This window comes from Nicotiana tomentosiformis, chromosome 6, assembly GCF_000390325.3.
Source record: "Nicotiana tomentosiformis chromosome 6, ASM39032v3, whole genome shotgun sequence".
NCBI lineage: Eukaryota > Viridiplantae > Streptophyta > Magnoliopsida > Solanales > Solanaceae > Nicotiana > Nicotiana tomentosiformis.
In genome coordinates, this window is record NC_090817.1 from 97,102,137 (window position 1) to 97,120,940 (window position 18,804).

An 18,804-nucleotide genomic window follows, 5' to 3' on the forward strand; every position below is an offset into this window, starting at 1 on the left:
ATCACCTTATTTTCCATATTGGGAACGGTGTAATGATATGGTCAAAGCCTGGATAACAAATTTTGTATATAGGGAAATAGCCACTAGTGTTATGTGCTTGAAGACTGCCAAGGAAGTCTGGAAGGACATCAATGAAAGATTTGGTCACTCGAATGGCTCTAAGTACATTAAAATCTAGAGGGAAATTAACTCAACCACTCAAGGTTCATCTGATATAGCTTCCTACTTCACAAAAATGAGGAGTTTATGGGATGAATTAAACTCCTCTTATGTAAGGCTTGTTTGTTCTTGTGGGGCCCTGCCTAAATTCATTGAAGATCAACAGTTATTTCAGTACCTTAATGGTCTAAATGATTCTTATTCCACAGTCAAAAGTGTTATTATGTTGATGAACCCTTTTCCACCCATCAGTAAAGCCTACTCACTCTTGCAACAAGATGAAAGCCAAAGGGAAGCCCAATCTCCTGCACCAAATTTCTCTAGTGGTACAACCTCCTTCCTAGTTTCTCCTGCATCCTCCAGCACTAATAGGAACTTCACTCAGAAATTCAATTTTGAGACAAGGAAGGGTACTACATCTTTTACTTGCAAGTACTGCAAGAAGCCTGATCATAGTGTGGATACGTGCTACAAACTCCATGGATTTCCACCAAATTTCAAATTTACCAGAAATAAGAAGTCTGCCTCATGTGCTCAAGCTGAGAATTCAGCAGTTGTCCCTGCAAACTCCTTTCCACAAACTTCTAACTCCTCAGCACATGGGTTCACCAAAGAACAATACCAACATCTTTTGACCTTGTTTCAACAAGCTCAAATGTTTGCTGGTCATACTTCTGAAGCTACAAATGTGGACAACTCTTCTTTTGCTCACTTTGTAGGTTTGTTTAGCAGATATGATGTAGCTTCTATTGATTCTCATACATGTGCATCATCACAATTAGGTGTAAATCCTTGGATCCTAGATACATGTGCAACTAATCATATGACACCACATAAACACCTTTTATTCAATGTGCAACCTTTGTTTAAACCTTTTCTGGTAACTCTACCTAATGGATATAAATTTAAAGTTATATCAACTGGATCATTGCATCTTAGACATGATATAATTTTACTGAATGTCCTCAGTGTACCATCCTTTCACTTTAACTTGACATTTGTCCACCAACTTATATCTCAACTGGATTGTTCAGAACTTTTTACCAAATTATTTTGTTCTTTACAGGTCCCTTCTCTAAAGAGGCCACTGGAAATTGGTAAAGCTGCAGGTAGGCTCTGCTACCTCTATCCAGATGCAAACCTGTATCCTACTTCATCTACTTCTATGTCTCATTGTTCTCCTTGTAATACTTTACCTGTTTCTAAGTCTGATGCTAGTATTCCTGCTTGTAATCAATCTTCTATACTTGTTTCATTACCAGTATCTTCTGATAAGTCCAATCAACTTACTCATCTTGTTGTCAATGTTTCAACTTGTAATATACCATATTCTATCAATAAAATGGACTTATTTTATCATTAAAGACTGGGACACATGCATTTTAATAAAATGAGATATGTATCATATTTGTCTAATAGAGTATCATCTAAACACTCTTTTATATGTCCTATATGTCCAATGGTCAGACAATAGAGATTACCTTTCTCTGACAGTGTTATACATTCTTCTGCCCCTTTTCAGTTAATTCACATTGATATTTGGGGTCCATACAACACTACAACATATAACAGTTTTAGATATTTTCTAATATTAGTTGATGATCATACAAGAGTCACTTGGACTTATCTTTTATCTTGTAAGATCGATGCCCTATCTATTCTTAAAGCTTTTGTCAACATGATTAGGGTACATTTTCAGTCATTTGTCTAAGCTTTTAGATATGATAATGCCTTTGAATTTGGTAGTAGTTATAAGGCCATTATGTTCTTCTCTAGCCAAGGGATCTTACATCAAACTACAATCCCTCACACTCCTCAACATAATGGAGTTGTAGAAAGAAAACACAAGCATTTGTTGGAAGTTTCTAGGGCACTCATGTTCCAATCTAATCTTCCCCTCAAATATTGGGGAGATTGTGTATTGATTGCAACCTACCTCATAAACATAATGCCCTCAACTATACTTCAGAATGTTTTTCCTTATGAGAAACTTCATCACACTACTCCAACTTATGACCATCTGAAATCTTTTGGTTGCTTATGTTTTGCTACTTACCCTAAGATTGGTAGAGATAAGTTTCAATCCAGGTCTATCACTTCTGTTTTTCTGGGGTACCCCTGTGGTAAAAAAGGGCTACAAACTCCCCAACCTTGACAAATATTTTTCTCAAGGGATGTAGTGTTTCATGAGCATGTTTTTTCCTTATAAATCCACTTCTCCTTCTATGTTTCCTTCTCCCAAAGAATTTATGGATTCTATCACTCCACCAACTACTTATGTTCCCACCTCTAATTATCTTAACACTTCTTTTCCTAACACTTCTACTCCTCTTAATGCTCCCAATTCTAACACTCCTCCTCCTCCTACCGCTTCTCCTTCTAACATCTTACCTTCTGATTCTTATACTTCTGTTTCTACTTCTGCAATTGCTCCTACAAATCCCTCTCCTCCTCCTTTGAGGAAATCTACCAGAACTGTATAACAACCCACTTATCTTAAGGATTACCTTTGCTCTTCTACTCAATTCCCTTATTCTCTTTTACCTTCTTCCAAGGTTTCTTCTAGTGATATCCATGTGCATGGGCCTTAGTTCTACCAGCAGACAGCTTCATATCCTGCATGGTAAGAGGCAATGCTAAAGGAATTTCAAGCACTTGAGGCAAATCATACCTGGGATATTGTACCTCTCCCACCTCACAAGAAGGTTATCCCTTGTAAGTGGCACACATAAGATCAAACAAAGAGATGATGGCTCTATTGAGAGGTATAAAGCCAGGTTAATGATTAGAGGGGACACATAAAAGGAGGGCATTGACTTAACTGAGACCTTCTATCCTGTTATCAAGCTCACCACCATCAAGTGTTTGCTCACCCTTGTTGTTAAGTGGGGATGGACTGTTTTCTAACTTGATGTGAACAATACTTTCCTCCATGGTGATTTTCATGAGGAGGTTTATATGAAGGTTCCTCCTGGTCTTGAAGTGTGTGCTTCTCCTGATTCTGGCCCTTTGGTTTGCAGACTCAAGAAGTCTCTTTATGGCCTTAGGCAGGCCTCCAGACAGCGGTTTTCAAAACTGCCTGAAACTCTACATTCAAAAGGCTACATTGCTAGTATGAATGACTACTCCTTATTCACTAAGTCTTCTTCAGGCACTCAAGTAGTATTGTCTATGTATGTTGATGATATCTTACTAGCTGGTAATGATATTGTGGAGATGGCGTCCTTAAAGTCCCTTTTAGATGCATAGTTTAAAATTAAGGACTTGGGGACAGTCCACTACTTCCTGGGTTTGGAGATCTTCCTACATTCTCAAGGATATATCATGTGCCAACACAAGTTCACCACTGATCTTCTATCTGAATTTAATTGCCAACACTTCTCCCCTGTGATGACTCCTTTGGATCCCTCTGTCAAGCTTGTATTAGATATGTGTGCTCATGTTTCTGACCCTAGCTTGTATAGAAGATTAATTGGGAAGCTCAATTTCCTCCAACACACCAGGCCTGATATTTCATTCTCAATGCAACATTCAAGTCAATTTCTTCAAAAGCCACAAGTGCCTCACATGCTAGCTGCTATACATGTGCTCGGATATCTGATGAATGACCCTGCCCAGGGTATCCTCATCTCCAATTCTTCTGATTTCTCTTTGCAAGCCTATTCTGATTTTGATTGGGCAGCTTGCTCCATCTCTCGCAAGTCAGTGACTGGATATTACATTACCCTTGGTGGCAGCCTTGTTTATTGAAAGAGCAAGAAATAACCCACTATATCTCTGTCTTCAGCAGAAGCTGAGTATAGGGCTTTTCACAAAGTTACAGCTGAAGTCACTTGATTAACTAGGCTCCTGGGTGGTCTTGGTCTGCCTATATCCAGCCCTGTTCCCATATTTTATGACAGTCAGGCAACTCCCCACATTGCTAAAAATCCAGTCTTACATGAATGCACGAAGCACATTGAAATTGATTGTCATTATATGCGCACTTGTCTAAACTCTGGGTTGATTTCTTTGCAGTTTGTTTCTGGCGCATAACAATTGGCTGATACTATGACTAAGGCTCTTTCTGGTCCTCTACATCATGGGATTCTCTGCAAGCTTGATGTATTCTCACCCTTCAGGTGTGTGTGTGTGTGTGTTAACCCAGATGTGTCTCCGACCCAAGCTGATAAAGGAAAGCAGCAGGCCCATTAAGAGAGGCAACCCAATTTACTTGTATTCTTTGTATCTTAGGTTGTCGATATTTTTTTTATCTTTCAATTTAACTAACACGTATATACAGACCCACACAAACAATTATTAAGGCAGATTGGTCAAAATAGAATGGACCGACTCATTCTCTCATCTTCGTCTCTCTCTTCTTCTCTCTTTCATCTAGGGTTCCTATCTCTTTGAATCTTCCATAGCTTGTACAAAATTCAAGCTAACAGTTAGAGACAACAAAAGCTACCTAATTGCAACCTACTCACTGCATTGGGAGTGAGTACTAGTAACTAGGAGAAGCAGTAGCCCTTTGATATGGGATCTCATGGTGTCTCGATAGTGAATTTCAACACATAGAGCACATAATGACTCCAAGCTACTAGGAGACAACATTAATGGTTATAATCATATCCAATGGAAAATCAAGAATGAAGTACGGAAGCTGAAGAGTATGTTGAACCAAAGTGGCTCTATCTTGAAACATTGCTACAAGTAAACAAGTCAAGTAATAGACAAGTTAGTAGCTTTGAGCTTAAATTCAACGAACAACAAAATTTACACTAGTTTTGCAGATTTACCTACTCAAGTATAAGGGACTAATAAGAGTTGATTGACGAAATATAGAGAATCTTCTATACTATCTTAAAAGCATGAAATCTCAACAAATAATTAAGTCCTTGAATTAATAAATTAGCAAAAAAAATCAATTCAATAATTTTCAAAATCATTATGTAAGCATCAGTCGTGAAAGAAATAAAAAAATAGAGCAAAATTCATTAATAATATAGTATTAAAAATTAGATTGCTAAACATGTTAAGTTGAAGCATTAATTAAGGGAGTGACATAAGACAAAATGTATTCAAAAGAAGTGTCGTTATCATTTTTCTTTCTTTGTATATTCATTCCAATAAATGACAATTCCCTATATTTTTTAATATAGTATTATATATTTTTGTAATTCAACATTAGTTAGTTAAAACTTTTATTGTTATTTATTAGTAATTTTCTATGAGAAAGAAAGATGGGAGTTCTACCTCATCACTCACAAATTTCTAAAATACCAAAAGATTCAAATTGTTCAAGTTGCTTTGTTATCTTTGAATAATTGTGGTAAAGGTATCTTTTGTGTTATTTGCTTATAGTATTTGGTAACAAAGAGAACAATAATTTTCATAAGATATTTCACGCCTCATAAATCATAATAAGAGCATATAAAAACTTATGTGGAGAATTTCTTTATTTAGTGAGATTAACATTCGTTATTTTAGGAACTTACATTTTTTTTCTCTAATACTTGTTCAATAACAAAAAACATATTATTTAATAATATTTACGTAATTTTTAAAATTTATATATTGATTGACACACGGTACCTCAAGACTAGTAGACTTAAACATAAATATCATTGTAGATACACCAACGTCCCTTCCAAATAAGACTTCTATAAAGAATTATATAGCGTTTAAAATTTTATCTCGAAACGGTTTCCTGAATTGTAAATTTTTACCGTTAATTTTTGTACGTTGTTACCCGAGACCGTTAATTTTTGTCGTCAACATATTTTATTAGTGTAAGAATAATTTAATTTTTAATTTATTAAAAAGACGTGCTGCTCAAGTACCAATCGTTTAAACCCTAGCCTCCATAAAACCATATCCCCATTTAACGTACTCTGTTTCGGCTCAACACTCTCTTTATTCACAGTTACCCTATACTTCAGCACACAATTCGTCTGCTCCGGCGCCGTCAACTAGGGTTTTATTCTTCTCGTCGGAGTCAAAATGGAGAACCCAGAAAACAAGGCGAAATCTGAAAACAAGGGGAAGTCTGAAAAGAAGGGGAAGTCTGAAAACAAGGGGAAATCTGAAAACAAGGGGAAATCTGAAAACAAGCCAAGCACTCAGTCTCAAAAGCATGCTGCAGCCGGTGATGAGGACATGGATCCAACGGTGACTCCATTTCCCCTTTTCTATTAACTTTTTGGTTTTTGGTTATGCAGTATTTTATTTTCAGAAAAAAATGTTTTAGATTTTTTTTTGGGATAAAAATAGGTAATGTTTGTTAGTTTATAAGAATGATAAGGATACAGGGATTTTTTCGTGATATTTTTCCAGTATTAAAAGTGGACAATAGTGTTTGAAGTGTTAGATTGTTAAAGAGTAAGAGGTGGGATATTTGTCAAGTTTTTTCTTTTGGGATATTTTCATAATTTAAAGTGAGCAAAACAGTTTAAAAAATGACATTTCCGAGAAAATTATTTCCCAATAAAGCACATCCCAGATTCTTGAAATTAATTTATTGTGGGTTTGGTTTGCAGCAATACTTTGAAAATAGGCTGAAAGCACTCGAGGCTGAGAAGGCAACAGGGGAGAATCCTTACCCACACAAATTCGAAGTCGAATTGGAATTGTTGTCTATCCCTGATTATGTGAAGAAATATGGAGTTTTAGAAAGTGGAGCTCATTCCGCTGATGAAGTGTCGTTGGCTGGTAAATATTACAGCAATTTGCTTATTTAAAAAAAAGCCTGCATCTATAATTGTGTTTTTTTTGTGCAGGAAGGATAATGAATAAACGTGCCTCTTCTGCAAAGCTGCTTTTCTATGATTTACATGGTGGAGGTGCCAAAGTTCAAGTTATGGCAAGTGCAAGGTGGTTATATTACTCTTATCATTTTACTGTTTTCTGGGTTTAATTTATGCCAGGAATAGGTGAATGAGCTTCCATTGTGCTCAGTTCTACATACAATATATTTCAGATGAATACTTTCTTCTTCATCATCATTAAAGGACTTCGTGGTACACTATTGTATGCTGTCTATTGGTCAGTCAGTATTATGGGGAGATATTCCTCCTTCTTTATATAAATCTCCTTTAATCATCCTAGAAAAATTACAGCATCTGTTGTCTACTCATAACTTCGGGGCATCATAATTGTTCTTTATATTTCTTTGAATCTATAACACGAACGCTGTAAATGGCCAAGACACCCTAGTAGGTGCCTTTTGGGAGTAGTAGTCTGCTGGAGCCAAAGGGAGGTATTTAATCTTTGTTATCCTTTTCTTTTTGTACCATAGGTTATAGCTCTAGGAAATGCATAAACCAAAATTTTGTAAATGTGATTATAACATGTTTGAAACTTCATGGCTGAAATCAGTGGCATCAGCAACAGTTTCAGTGCATTGTTGTGAAATTTTGGTCTCAAGACCCTTGTGTTTGTTGAATTGCTTAAGTGATCAAGTTACTTTTTATCGCTGAGAAGTATTATGTCTTGATGTATGTGCAGGGATTCTGAATTGGAGGACGACGACTTTATTAAATTTCATTCTGGTGTGAAACGTGGAGATATTGTCGGAATCACTGGGTGTCCAGGTTTGGGATTCTTTAGATCTTCTTAGTTTATGGCAGATGTTCTCTGTGATAGTTTTGGTCTTGGTGTTAGAAAAACAAGTTTCGTTGGAAGAGAAAAGTTGATCTCAATATCACTCCTTCACGTGCTTAAGCACCATAGATCAATGTAGGGGAAAGGTACTGAAAACAAAAGGTGTTAACTTCTCCTTCACGTGCTTAAGCACCATAGATCAATGTAGGGGAAAGGTACTGAAAACAAAAGGTGTTAACTTATCATGCAATCCCTGAATCTTAGAAAAGTCATTATGGTGGCATCCTGTATTGCTTTACTCTGACTCCACGGCTGTACTTCAGTCATAGGCCAACAATAACTAGAATAACTTAGTTGTACACAGTTTCTTCTTTTAAGAACTCAAAGGACTATTAAAAAGCTATAAACGGATATCATTTCAGCATTAATGTTAAATATAAAACATTTTCTTGCGTTTACGTGCGTTTAGGATTCTGGGTTGCTATAGTTTCTCACTTCGAATACTATTGTCTGCACCACAATTGCTAGGTGAATATCTTTCTTGACATGGTGTAGTTTATGCAAAGATCCCATGCTGCAGAAGATGATAATACTGATGTTTTGTTTTGGTAACATATCCTTCTAATTCTTCTTACCTCATTCATCAGGAAAGAGTAAAAGGGGAGAGCTGAGTATTTTTCCCAAATCATTCAAAGTGTTATCTCATTGTCTTCATATGATGCCACGGCAGAAAGGTGCCCAGACGGATACAACTAAGGTCAGCTAAGTATTTTTTGCATTGTGTCTAAGACCAGTTTAATTGAACGATATCTGATTGTACTGCAGAAAATTGAAGCATGGGTCCCGGGAAGTGGCCGAAATCCAGATACATATGTTTTGAAAGATCAGGTATCTTATGCCTCTTATTTTCTTCATAAAGTTTCTTTTGTCAATTGCCTTGCTTTCTTCCTATTTCCTTTTAAAAGATTTTATGCCTCTGATGTGTTGTGGTTCATTTATTCTTTACGTCCAGGAAACACGATATAGACAGCGTTATTTGGATTTGATGCTGAACTTAGAGATTCGGTACATATTTAAGACCCGAGCAAAGATCATAACTTATATTCGAAGCTTTCTTGATAATCGTGACTTCTTAGAGGTCAGTGTTTATGAAGTTGTTTTACTTTGCCTTTTTTCATTTGAGATTATGAGCTTAGCTTGAATAAAATTAGTTAAAATACAAATCCTATTTGTAACAGGTAGAGACCCCCATGATGAACATGATTGCTGGTGGAGCAGCTGCACGCCCATTTGTGACCCACCACAATGATTTGAATATGAGGCTTTTCATGCGTATTGCTCCTGAACTATATCTTAAAGAGCTGGTTGTTGGTGGATTGGATCGTGTCTATGAGATTGGGAAACAATTCAGAAATGAGGGAATTGACTTGACACACAATCCTGAATTCACCACTTGCGAGTTTTATATGGCATATGCGGATTACAATGACTTGATGGATCTAACTGAAAAAATGCTTAGTGGTCAGTACCAAAAATCTGGGATCCAAATATTGCAGTGGAAGCCTATGTATATTTAGTCTTTCGTTTTATTTATTCTGTTATAGTTTATTTTACTAACTATACATGAACAGGGATGGTGAAGGAACTTACAGGTGGCTATATAATCAAGTATCATGCAAAGGGGCTGGAGAACGACCCCATTGAGATTGACTTCACTCCTCCCTTCAGGTTTGGAAGTCTTCTGTTATGTCGTGTTCTGCTTTCTGTTTTCAATGCACCAAGATGCTTATGCTGTTTGCTTTTGCAGACGGATTGATATGGTAGAGGAATTGGAGAAGGCCGCAAACTTGAATATACCCAAGGATCTCTCAAGTACTGAAGCTAACAAATATCTCATAGATGCTTGTGCAAAGCTTGAGATCAAATGTCCTCCACCTCAAACAACAGCTAGATTACTTGATAAAGTATTTATTTCCTTATCTTTTCTGGTAGCCAATTCTTACAGATGTAATCTAGAAACTTGTCTTATAATACGTCTAGTGCAATAGTGTGGAACCTTTTTCAGTTTCGGGGCTTTGTCTTCAGATGAATAAAGGAAAGGGGTTCTAATGGACGAGGACATCCACTTCTGTTCTCTCTATCATATGTTAGAAGAAATAAATAGAGATGAAAAGGATTGCTAGCATTTTAGTGCTATCTTAGTGTAATATCCTGCAATATCTGTGGCATTTATCCTGTAATATGCGTTATTGGCAATAGAGATTTTCGTGAATTGTTAAATATGATATCCCTAGTTGGAGCCTCATTGTTAAATTGGTTGTGAATCAATTTGCTGTATGTCTACTTTTTTGCATGTAACTTTGAGTAATATGTGAATCATTTTGCTGTATGTTTGCCTTTTTTCATATCATCTCCAGAAATGTTTAAAGTTATTTCCTGTTGTACATTTATTGGTGATACTTCAGAAAACATGTATTTATGAGAGTCAGTGTTCCCATTCTTTTGACACTATTGCTGCTATTTATTACCAGTTTTTTCACCTAAGAAGCTTTATAGCATTGCTAATAATTCTCCTTCATCTATTTTGTAAATTCAGCTTGTAGGGCACTTTCTGGAGGAGACATGTGTTAACCCTACTTTTATCATCAACCATCCCGAGATAATGAGTCCTTTGGCAAAGTGGCACAGATCTAAACCAGGCCTGACAGAACGTTTTGAATTGTTCATTAACAAGCATGAAGTATGTATTCTGTCAAGTTTTTCAAACTGTTTTTAGCACTCCCAATACAAACTGTAATGTGCTTCTTCTTCTCTGTTAAATAACTTGACAGCTTTGCAATGCATACACTGAATTGAATGACCCTGTTGTCCAACGCCAGCGTTTTGCTGATCAACTCAAGGTATCCGTGGGAAGTGTGCATCCTGATTTGGTTGTGGTGTTTGTGTTGTGTTCATCTTGTTGTGTCTTTCTATTATGCGCCACTACTTATTTTAGCATGATTAATGTCAATTCAGGACCGACAATCAGGTGACGATGAAGCTATGGCACTGGATGAGAACTTTTGTACAGCTCTTGAATATGGATTACCTCCTACTGGTGGTTGGGGATTGGGTATTGACCGACTTGCGATGTTGTTAACAGATTCACAAAACATCAAGGTTTGTGCCTTCACTTGTTTTCTTTGTTAGTAAGAAATGACCACTTAGTTCCAATCTATCTCGGAATGTTAGAGTATTCACTTTGGCTGAGGGAATGGGCTGTTGTTTCCTATTAGGTCTTAGACAATCCTCGCCTCACGAGACTGAGTTAAGCCCAATGTATATTTTCTTTGACATGGTATCAGAGCCAGACTCTAGGCATCTGGGGAGGTTACAATATCTGACATTGTTTTAGAAAATGGATTGACTCGTTATACAATTTCAGACAATTCTCACCTCATGATCTAGGTTTTGGGTTTTAGTTAGAATGCACATGCATTTTATTTTTACTAGGATGAAATGGCCATTCAGTTCCCAATTAATTCCTTTGATGTTCTGTTTAACTTCCATTTCTGAATGGATGGAGAGGAGGGCGTTCGGAGAAGAGGCCACTAGGGTAGGGTTGGTCATTTACCAGCTTAGTGTTGTCTTTGCATTTTCACTCACTCTCCTTTTATTGTCACTTCGTTTTGAGAAAGCTAGTGTTTCCTATCATTTAAATTAGATACTGAAATCTTTTTTTTCTTTCCCTTGTTATAATTTGTTCAACAGGAAGTTCTACTCTTTCCAGCCATGAAACCACAGGATGAGCCACCTTCCAAGGAAAGGTAAATATTTCCTCCATTCTGTCCTTTGAATGATATTTGCTGGCATTAGTGTGATATTAAACCTAGTAAACTGATAGATCAATTAAATATCTTTCGTCTTGGTAGGTAGAGTTACTTCCCATGTGGAATTGTCGAGGCGCATGAAAGCTGCGCTGGACAACAATATCATAGAATAGTAAATAATATCCATGTTAACGAATATTGACCAAGCAGTGGCTTTGGGTGACCTACTTTTTGAGGAATCTTTTCAAAAACAATTCACGAAGTTGTTCTTGGGTGGTGCTAAATCGTGGTCTCTGCTTAGCTGTAGGAAACAAGAAAAATTTGCTTATAAATTTCTGTTATGAACTTATGCTTGAGCAAGGGTTGGCTGCCAGTGAAACAAATATAAAAGTTCTCATAGATAAATGTTTTTCATTACATTATGTTTGTGAAGTTGAATCTTTATTTGTTGGAATTGTCAGACTAGCACAACAAAAGCAGCTTGATGATATATCCTTAAAAGAGCGAGTTACATGATATTGCATTGTTAAGTGGCAAGGGATTTGTGGGGGAATTCTTACGTCTTTTATAAATTGGACAATGGCTTGAACTGTGGTTTGATGCTTGCTTGGCATGAAATGGGAGCTTTGAAAGTAAAGCTATAAGCACCTCTTCTTTTTCCTGATAATCGAGAAAAGCCGGAGGAGGGCCCGCGGCAAATGGTTCAGAACTCAGTGGATAATGGGCCTGCCCCTTTATCCATATCAAAATATCAAGCTTTTGTCTGCGGCAAGGTTCAAGCTGCCAAAATCTTTATTTTTCCCTGTATTATAGTGGAGAAATAGGTGGTGTTCTGAAGGGGTTACGTTTTCAAGATTAGTCTAAGTTAACTTGCTGTATACTTTGTAGTCTTGGTGGAAAGTAATTACGGTTTTAACAGGTTTTTTAAAGTCTGTGTTGCGCCTTTGTGGAAAAGAATATAATGTCATCATTCGACTGTCTGAAAAGAGATATCTACTGCAAGAATGAAATGTTCCATAAGGAGGCTTATTGCATTTTTAAGACAGATCTCATGTGCTTTTCCATTCAACTATTTATTACATTCACACTTTATTGAGTTTTCTTTTCTCCATCCCAGCAATAAAAAGCCTCAGGAGGAATCTGCCAAGCCTCACGACGGACAAGCAAAACCTCAGGGTGGGCCTACAACACAAGGTAGATAAATCTGGTACACTGGTAGATATGCCTGCCTTTTTTTTTTCCTTCAACCGTCAAGGCTGGGGAAGCCTGTGAGCATTTTCAGTTTTGCCTCTGCATGTAGATATGACTTGCTTTTCATGTTCTCACTTCAGCTTTTGGCATGCATAAGTGTGTGTCTTCTGGAGAGAACTACCTACTAACGTGCTCATGCATTGGTACAGATGTGGAAAAGCAGGTCTCGCAGCTCACAGTGAAGTGAAGATCATAAATATTTGACGTTGAGTTCCTGCTGCTCCTGGAGTACTTTTTGCAGTCTTTTTGACGCTTTGATTTATGGTAATTGTCAATTGTATGGCAAATGCTAGCCTTAATTTGTTAGTATTGGAAACTTTGGTCATATACCAACGGGCAATGGAGATGATTATATTCATCAAATCCTTTTAGATGTCTCCATGCTTTCTATTATTATATATTAACACACAACACTCACACAAGACTCAGAAAGTGAAGCTATCCTGTTTTTGTTCTTAATTCTGTTAATGTTTTTGAAGTTTATAACCATAATGATATGGATAAAACATCAAAGTTTCTAGAAAGAGTTGTAATAGGTAATAAGATACCAAGAAAAAAATTTAAAACTCATCCAGGTCTTTTGATGTGGTCGCTATTCGTAATTTCTTTTGGCTCTCGGTTTGGAGTCTTGTAATAGTGCTCTAACTCATAGGTTTGATCATAGATTTTTTTTATAGGTTGTTAATTCTTCAACTTCAGACCAAATCCAAGTCAACTTGTTTCAAACCTTCCAAGTAACTTCAGACAAGTGGTCTTAGGTTTGGTCATGGATTTTTGTATAGGTGGTTCACTTTTCATTAGCCCATTGGTCTAAAATTTGCTCTGGCAATGGTGTGATAGTGCTCTAGCAATGAAGATTTTGATTTAGGTGCTCTTTCTTTACATGTGGAACCTTAACATGTTTACAAATGAGTCGTAATTTGGCAAAATAGGATAGTATTACATAAGAATAATTGCTCAACAAAATGATTAAAAAAAGTGACAAAGCTTTATCCTGGAAAAGCTTTGTAAAGGAAATTGAATGATTATATGGTCAGGTTGGCGCCTGCAGTTTTTGTTTTGTATTCTCCCTATAACCATGTAATTATATTAACTCCTAATTCTCTGAGATGGACCATGATTGTTATCAGCAGAAAACTTGAGTTCATCAACCTCATTAAACAGCAAACACATTGGAGCACCCAAGATCATAGTTTAACAGCAAATGGAGCTAGAATGGACCACGGGGCCTAGGGTCAAATCACAAGAGGCACTAACAGTTAGATGATTTTTTCTCGTTTGTCCAAGCCTCACTCGAAATACTACCATTTGAGCTGTGGTAGGGGAAGATTGTAGGTATCCTATGGATTAATCAATCTGTGCCGAATTTGGTTTAGATACTACCATTTTAGAAAAATAAAAAAATGTAGAATACGTTAAAAATTCTTTTCTGAGTTAGATTTGACCTGGAAGGTTTAGTTTTGTATGTGTCTGATCTACATTTGGTAAAATGAATGATAAATGGTAAGAAATGGGACTGGATAAGCAAAAGATGGTGTACAATGCTAAGTTCAGAGGTGGTGGATTTATGTTCCGCTTGAAACAAAAAGGGACTGAAATGTGTCTCATTTCAAAGTTCAGGGGTTCTCTGGACAGGATGAGGTTGATTAATTAAAAAAAACTAATTCCATAAAATGCGATTAGTATTAAAGCATAATTTCCTTGGCGATTTTCGCTAAGATAATCTCAAATTCATCAGAAAGCATACATAGGAAAGTGCTAATAAGAGTGATAATTGTACTTCCTGCTCAAATACAAAATCAATCAAGTGGAAGCAAGTATACACCAAAAGCAGAAAGCTTGACAATAAATAGGGAAACTCTAACTTCCATTAGCAAATATATATTGTCTTAAATAACAGACAGCAAACATAATACCCAAGGTCAATTCACACAAGACACTGACCAACTCCACATTACATGAAGCAATAATAGACAAAGGTTCAATTCACAGAGGAACCAACCAACTTCATCAATACATAGAACATGGCTAGCCTTATTTAGGGATATTTCACAAGGGCAGCCATAGATAGAAATTCCCTCAATGTTCATATAGTTGAAATAGTAACAACAGGACAAACACCACAGCTCGACCATGAAAACCCTAGACGGGAACCATGGTAGCATGGGTGTTGAGAGCATCAATTTCCTCCATAGGCTGAGGTGCGACATCCGGCTTCTCAGGAGAACCTTCAGTAACATTCTTATTCTCTTCAACACTGCAATCAATGGCTTCAAAGATGAGAGCCGTCACTTCTTGGAACCTCGCTTCAGAAAGGGAGACCTCAGCGAGAAGCCTCCAGGCATTTGCCTCGGTTGCACCCTCGTAATCCTCCTTCCTCTTCAAGACCATGTGTCCACTAATCTCCCAAACTGCAGGATTGACTTGAGTGTCAAGCAGTTCAGAACTAACCTCCCCTAGAGCCTGTTTCTCTGCATAGCACTGTTTCAATCCACCAAAATACATAGATGTTAGAACGACGATTGGTAAAAGCCCGGGAAAGAATAAAACAAACAACCAAGTAGTTAGCAATGTTAATAGGTCTCAAATGAGTCAATGTGGTTAGAAGAGTTGGGCGTTATACCTGTGGGAGAAGGAATATCCTTTTTGCCGAATCAGCGATTAGAACATTGTAGGGTATGTTATTCTCTTGCAGGCAAACGCAGGAACCAGAGACAACATTTGCCAAATCCTCCAAAGTATTTCCACCCTCAAAGACAAGTCCTCGAACTGGATAATTCAGCATCTCAGATATCTTCACCCCAGCATCAGCAAAAGTAATCTTCCGAGTGGGGGCCTTCTCAATGGGGAATGGCACAGCCAAGTAATAAGCCTGTATAGAGCAACAACAATGAAGTTGAATTCCTCTTCTTTATCAAGCCCAAAGTGGAAACAAATGGAAGTGAAAATTCTAAAACAATGTCATTATAGAAAGCGTTGTAGACAAGAACCTGAAAGTGAAGATGGTTGATGGTGGCAAATGCACCCAAGCTGTTATAACCCAATCGGAAGTATGGGTTAGCTGCTTCGGCAGCCATGTGCAGTGCAAGCAATAAGCTGTCCCTGTCGATCCTCTGGGGAAGGCATTCAAGGACCTTAGGGATCAAAAGCACGTGTCCGTACTCAATGGGACTGACCTGTTTGCATTAAACACCAATATACTCATTAATCAGATATTCCACTTACCAAAAAGGGTTCCAGTACAAAAACTAGCAAAGAACATACATTAATGGCAACGACACTTGGAGATTTCTCAGCGTCAATGGGCGCATTTGGAAAGAATTGGACTTCATTGTCCTCGCTTGCTTCAAACTGAAAGAGCAACTCCTCCTGACCAACTTTAGTGAAGTTGAACTTGCTTCCATCAAAAGGCTGCAGCACCTTATCAACGCGGAACTCAGTTGGCCTCTTCTTGAGGTGCCTTCCTTCATTCAATTGAGCAATGAAACCATGTTCTCCAGGAATCACCTATACCAATTTATTTTCAATTAAATCTAGGCAGATTCACATAAAAAGTATCCTCACATCACATTAATCAAAACCAGCAAGACTCTGAAGTAAAAACATGATAAGAGCTATGTACTACTATATCACAGCACATACTTCCATGCACCTATACAAAAAGCCAGTCTAGTTTTCATTCACTTCATTCTGGGTTTTGAAAATTCAAGAGCATATCATTTGTATCAACACTTTACCGCAATATGTTATAGTAAGACATAAATGACTACTTCTTCCTTAACCTTATACATATAGGGGTCGTTTGGTACGCGGGATAAGATGGGATAAGGTGTGAGATTAAATTTATACTTCGTTTGGTTAGTATAGGATAAATTTATACCATCAATCAAACATGGTATAAATTTAAGCCCAGACTTTATACTGGATATCCCAATCTTATCCCATCAACCCAAGGATTATTTTATACCATTTGCTAGGTGGGATAAATTAGTCCACGTACCAAACGACCCGGGATATACATATAGTCTATAAACCCGAGAATTGTTGGAACAAAAAGGTATTATGCATTTGCAGCTCATAATATCATTGACCATGTTTAACCGTTAACCTTCAAAAGACATGATACAACCTTTCCAGAACTACATGATTTTCTACCATATTAAAGTTTCCCTTTCCACTCCTGTCATTATCTTTAGAATAATTTAAAAAAATAATAATATTTCAAAATCAAGTCTATCTAACTGGAAACTACTAAAGTAAAACGTGTAGGCATCAACTAAAATTGAAAAAGAACTTATCAGTTACAGTAAGCAAAAGACAAAACGGTAAAAGGGAAAAGAGTAAAGACCTTGGTTTCGCAAGCAGTGACATCATAGCGAAAGAGACCTTTCAGCTGACGATCCTCCCACTACATATAATCAAAAATTGACATCAAGTTCAGAGCTAAAATCAAAATATTCATCTAAAATTTGATATTTAAAATAATAAAAGAAAAACTACATAAAATACAAAGTAACCAATTAAAAGTTCAGACTTACTTCCCCAAGAAGGAGGGATTCCAAGAAGTCAACAGGAGGTTCCTTGGTTTCATCGGCAACAGACTTGCCCTTTCTCAAATTCTTGGAAGCATACAGCGGCAGCTTTGACCCTTTTCACAATCCAAATAACAAAATCAATATTCTGCTAAATCAGCTACAGATTAAACCCAATTACAAATAGCCTCAATTATCTGTTCCAAAATGTTTGGCACTTTTTGCTTCCCTAGATTCACACCAAGTAAAACTTTAACCAACACTAAAACAGTAAAATTTTCACCATTTGAGTAGTTAAAAATTGTAACTTTACAGTAATCTACTCTGATTTAACTGAAAAGTTAGTCAATTTGACTATATTACTCCATTTAAACTCATCTCAGGCTAATATTATGCAAAATAAAATTAAAAAAAAAAAGAACGGAAAAGAGCAAATTAAGACAGACAGTAAAAAAAAAGTTACCTGGAAGGCAGCAGTTTCGGAGGCAATTGCGGCCACAGCCAGCACCACGAGCAAGAGTTTCTTCAGCCTCTTCTTTTTGGAAGTTGGAAACAAGTGTAGGAACCCTCTTAATCTTGAGCATCATGTTTGGTTTTTTTGCTTCGATTTTTCAAGGTAAAAATACTAGGTACAAGAACAACCTTAATAATTGCTAATGTGCAAAACAATTAGTAATTTACTGGTAAGGAATTATCTATGTAAGATATATAAATAACTAAATCTAGCAGGTAGAAGAAAGAAGAGAACCACCGCCGGCAAGGAAGAGGAGGTCGGAAGGACTACCGCCTTCAGAGGGCAAAGCGCCACGTCCGCCGTGCGGCGCAGGATTGGTGGCAGTTACACAACCCTTACGTCGTACTGAACGAACATGTAAGAATGGTCGGCGGTTTGCTTTGTGTATAGCCGTGATGTCTACAACTTGTTTACCTGGGCTTTACCCTCTCTCTAAACTATCAACCAAAGAGAAAAGATTCTTCTAACTTGATTTCAAAGAGATGGATTGGTTTCTTCTATGGAGGAATGGAATTGGTAATTGCTGTGTGATGATGACAAGGAAAAAGGGGAAGGGAGATATGTGTATTTATATAAAAATAAGGATTAGGTAATTGTGGTTGTGGGTTTGCCAATGGGGTACGGAGAAGAGGGTCCAAGTGCTACTGTGTGGACCAAAATATAATTGGAGGCGTGGACCCAAAGGCTCAGTCGGGGTTTGGGAAGTAGGCGACAACGTATTACCGTCATGTATTGTGTTAGTAAGATCTGTGAATAAAGTATGGAAAATAAAATGTTTGTCACTTGATTACTAAGTATAATAACCACAACAACAAAACTAGTATTTTTTTTTACGGAATAGTGCGTATGCATACCTTAACTTTATATAGTAAATGTAGAGATACTATTTCCAATAGACCATCGATTCAGAAAAGGTGAGAAGAAAAAGAGCAAGAAGACGAAGAGGGAGAAGGAG

General features: G+C 37.1%; 4 protein-coding genes across 4 annotated transcripts; 3 read left to right on the forward strand and 1 right to left on the reverse strand.

The window, feature by feature from the left end:
• The first annotated feature begins 235 nt into the window (after positions 1 to 235).
• On the forward strand, positions 236 to 3,408 carry LOC138894462 (uncharacterized). Its single transcript, XM_070179159.1, has 5 exons — positions 236 to 1,039; positions 1,226 to 1,475; positions 1,846 to 1,901; positions 2,340 to 2,636; positions 3,124 to 3,408. Exons 1-5 carry the CDS (start codon positions 236 to 238, stop codon positions 3,406 to 3,408), a joined length of 1,692 nt encoding a protein of 563 aa, XP_070035260.1.
• A 75-nt stretch (positions 3,409 to 3,483) lies between these two features.
• On the forward strand, positions 3,484 to 3,909 carry LOC108943346 (uncharacterized mitochondrial protein AtMg00240-like). The gene has a single exon (XM_018767252.2). The coding sequence runs from the start codon at positions 3,484 to 3,486 to the stop codon at positions 3,907 to 3,909; it is 426 nt and encodes a 141-aa protein (XP_018622768.2).
• Positions 3,910 to 6,011: 2,102 nt separating this feature from the next.
• Positions 6,012 to 13,262, forward strand: LOC104085968 (lysine--tRNA ligase-like). Its single transcript, XM_009590096.4, has 16 exons — positions 6,012 to 6,312; positions 6,681 to 6,852; positions 6,921 to 7,014; positions 7,648 to 7,733; positions 8,391 to 8,500; positions 8,569 to 8,631; positions 8,756 to 8,881; positions 8,982 to 9,264; positions 9,375 to 9,471; positions 9,551 to 9,707; positions 10,340 to 10,483; positions 10,575 to 10,643; positions 10,759 to 10,902; positions 11,494 to 11,549; positions 12,670 to 12,746; positions 12,953 to 13,262. The coding sequence occupies exons 1-16, from the start codon at positions 6,145 to 6,147 to the stop codon at positions 12,988 to 12,990; spliced, it is 1,884 nt and encodes a 627-aa protein (XP_009588391.1). The 5' UTR covers positions 6,012 to 6,144; the 3' UTR covers positions 12,991 to 13,262.
• A 1,387-nt stretch (positions 13,263 to 14,649) lies between these two features.
• Positions 14,650 to 18,390, reverse strand: LOC104085967 (GDP-L-galactose phosphorylase 1-like). Its single transcript, XM_009590095.4, has 7 exons — positions 17,799 to 18,390; positions 17,342 to 17,451; positions 17,152 to 17,211; positions 16,068 to 16,310; positions 15,794 to 15,979; positions 15,427 to 15,675; positions 14,650 to 15,284 (listed from the first exon to the last, which is right to left on the reverse strand). Exons 1-7 carry the CDS (start codon positions 17,920 to 17,922, stop codon positions 14,946 to 14,948), a joined length of 1,311 nt encoding a protein of 436 aa, XP_009588390.1. The 5' UTR covers positions 17,923 to 18,390; the 3' UTR covers positions 14,650 to 14,945.
• Between the last annotated feature and the right edge of the window lie 414 nt (positions 18,391 to 18,804).